This window comes from Phanerochaete carnosa, assembly GCF_000300595.1.
Source record: "Phanerochaete carnosa HHB-10118-sp unplaced genomic scaffold PHACAscaffold_793, whole genome shotgun sequence".
Taxonomy (NCBI): domain Eukaryota; kingdom Fungi; phylum Basidiomycota; class Agaricomycetes; order Polyporales; family Phanerochaetaceae; genus Phanerochaete; species Phanerochaete carnosa.
Window position 1 is genome coordinate 642 of NW_006768420.1, and position 1,845 is coordinate 2,486.

General features: G+C 54.5%; 1 protein-coding gene across 1 annotated transcript; it reads left to right on the forward strand.

Moving 5' to 3' along the window:
- The first annotated feature begins 416 nt into the window (after positions 1-416).
- Positions 417-1,706, forward strand: PHACADRAFT_266470 (uncharacterized protein). Its single transcript, XM_007403141.1, has 7 exons — positions 417-537; positions 601-735; positions 793-881; positions 940-1,142; positions 1,208-1,311; positions 1,373-1,495; positions 1,558-1,706. Exons 2-5 carry the CDS (start codon positions 646-648, stop codon positions 1,291-1,293), a joined length of 468 nt encoding a protein of 155 aa, XP_007403203.1. The 5' UTR covers positions 417-537; positions 601-645; the 3' UTR covers positions 1,294-1,311; positions 1,373-1,495; positions 1,558-1,706.
- The last annotated feature ends 139 nt before the right edge of the window (positions 1,707-1,845 follow it).

Sequence of the window (1,845 nt, forward strand, 5' to 3'; positions counted from 1 at the left end):
GTTCATCTTCCGCCTGGGACCTGAAGGCCTTCGGAACGTTGAACGTTTGAACCTGCATGGTCTAGAATTTTCCGACATATAACAAGGCGCTTACGCGACGAAAGTCGCACGTGACTCGTGCTAAACACGGCACGTTTAGGTTTTTCAGAGCTGCCCGTCCTTGTCTTCGCACCAGCGACACACCACGACCGGAGCACAAGCAACATTGTCACTCCGCTGTGCATGCATTGCTCACGGCTCTCGAGCTTCCCTGCTTCTCTCACGAGGCGTTCTTTGCAGCCACTTTTGCGGCGACATGTCTCTGGCTGGACGGCAACCATCGCCAGCAGCGCGCGTTCATGGAAATTCGAGGTGCGCAAACCTTTGTTTGCCTGGCGGTCGCTATACTCATCTTGAACCTGTATCGCGCCATTCAGAATCCGTCAGACACTCGCCCCACTCAACGTAGTCTACACTATTATCTCAAAGGCCGACGACGGCTACATCAACGACTTATCCGTCGGCTTTCAGGTACCGACTCAACAGAATATTTACAATGTGAGCTACAGCGATTCCCGTTCTCTGCACGCATCCTGACGAACAGATCTCTGTGCCATTCAGATCTTGGTGTGCCCCACTTCCCTCACAGTCCGACCGCTATGAACGATGTCGATCGAGATTAGGCGCGTCGCCCTGGATGTTGGGCGCTATGGCGGAAGGGCTGCACATGTGACTGAGCGAGGAGAGTGTTTGGAGGTGCGTCTCGATACCTAACAAAGATCTCCGTGGCCACACTCATCTTCACTCGTTCAGGCGACACTACAACTTGCGGCGTTTGAATCAATCCATGCTGCACATCACTTCCGGCATCCTTGCGCAAGCATCTCAATGCATGGCTACCGGTATGGTACTACCTTATCTCCAGCTCGCGCCTTCTAAGCCCCATACCCAAACACGAAGCACGACTGCACTCTGGCCTCACAACGCTTTCACGCGCAGACCTAAATCACGCTCGAGGACGGCCAGACGCATAGCCTGGAGGAGCTGGCCAGCTATGCAGGGCCACTGCAGGGTAAAAGTACGCAGGCAAGCAGGTCTTGCGTGCGCTGTCTGCATCGCGCCCTCGTTCGTCGAACGCGCAACGGACTTCCAAGCCGCCATATGTGGGTATATGCACACTCATCTTTAGGTATCGATGTTATGACACTGACAAGTGTGGGTGTTCTAGTCGCAAGCTTATTTTCGCAGGTTCACGTGCTCTTCATGACATTATCCGTACCGGTAATGTCTATCGCTGTTGGTGCCGGCATTTGACGAGACTACAGCCCCGCCGTAAGTCCCGCTTCCTTCGAGGACTCCGGCTGTCTCCTGCTTATACTCTGATCTACTCCAGGACTACCTCTGTGTCGCTCGAACGAGCGCCTCTCCAACCGAAGAATGCCAAACGAACCTCGTGCATCTGGTTGCGCAACATGCGGTGTCCCGTCCGGCGGACACGCTCATCAGACTAGAGACCGTATGTCATCCTCTTACGCCCATCCCTCGCTATGCTTACAAGGCAAATATCATGCCGTCTAGCTGATCGCCCTGTGTTCTGTACGAAGGCTCAATATGAGCAGCATCCGGGCTGCTGCCGTGCTGGCCCACATTGCGGAGACGCGATAATGGTGCAAGATGCTGCATTGAGATACGCTTGAGACGTTCGGGGCGAGGCATCATGCTGTCGATCTTGTAGGAGCGAAACAGAGTGTAGGACTTTGGTTGTTCTGCCGCCTGGGCGTAGACGTGAAGGAAGCGGATTCTACCAGTCGCCTTTCGTCGAACAACATTTGCCGTATCAGGGTGGTGGTGTAAGCCTGGTGGCGT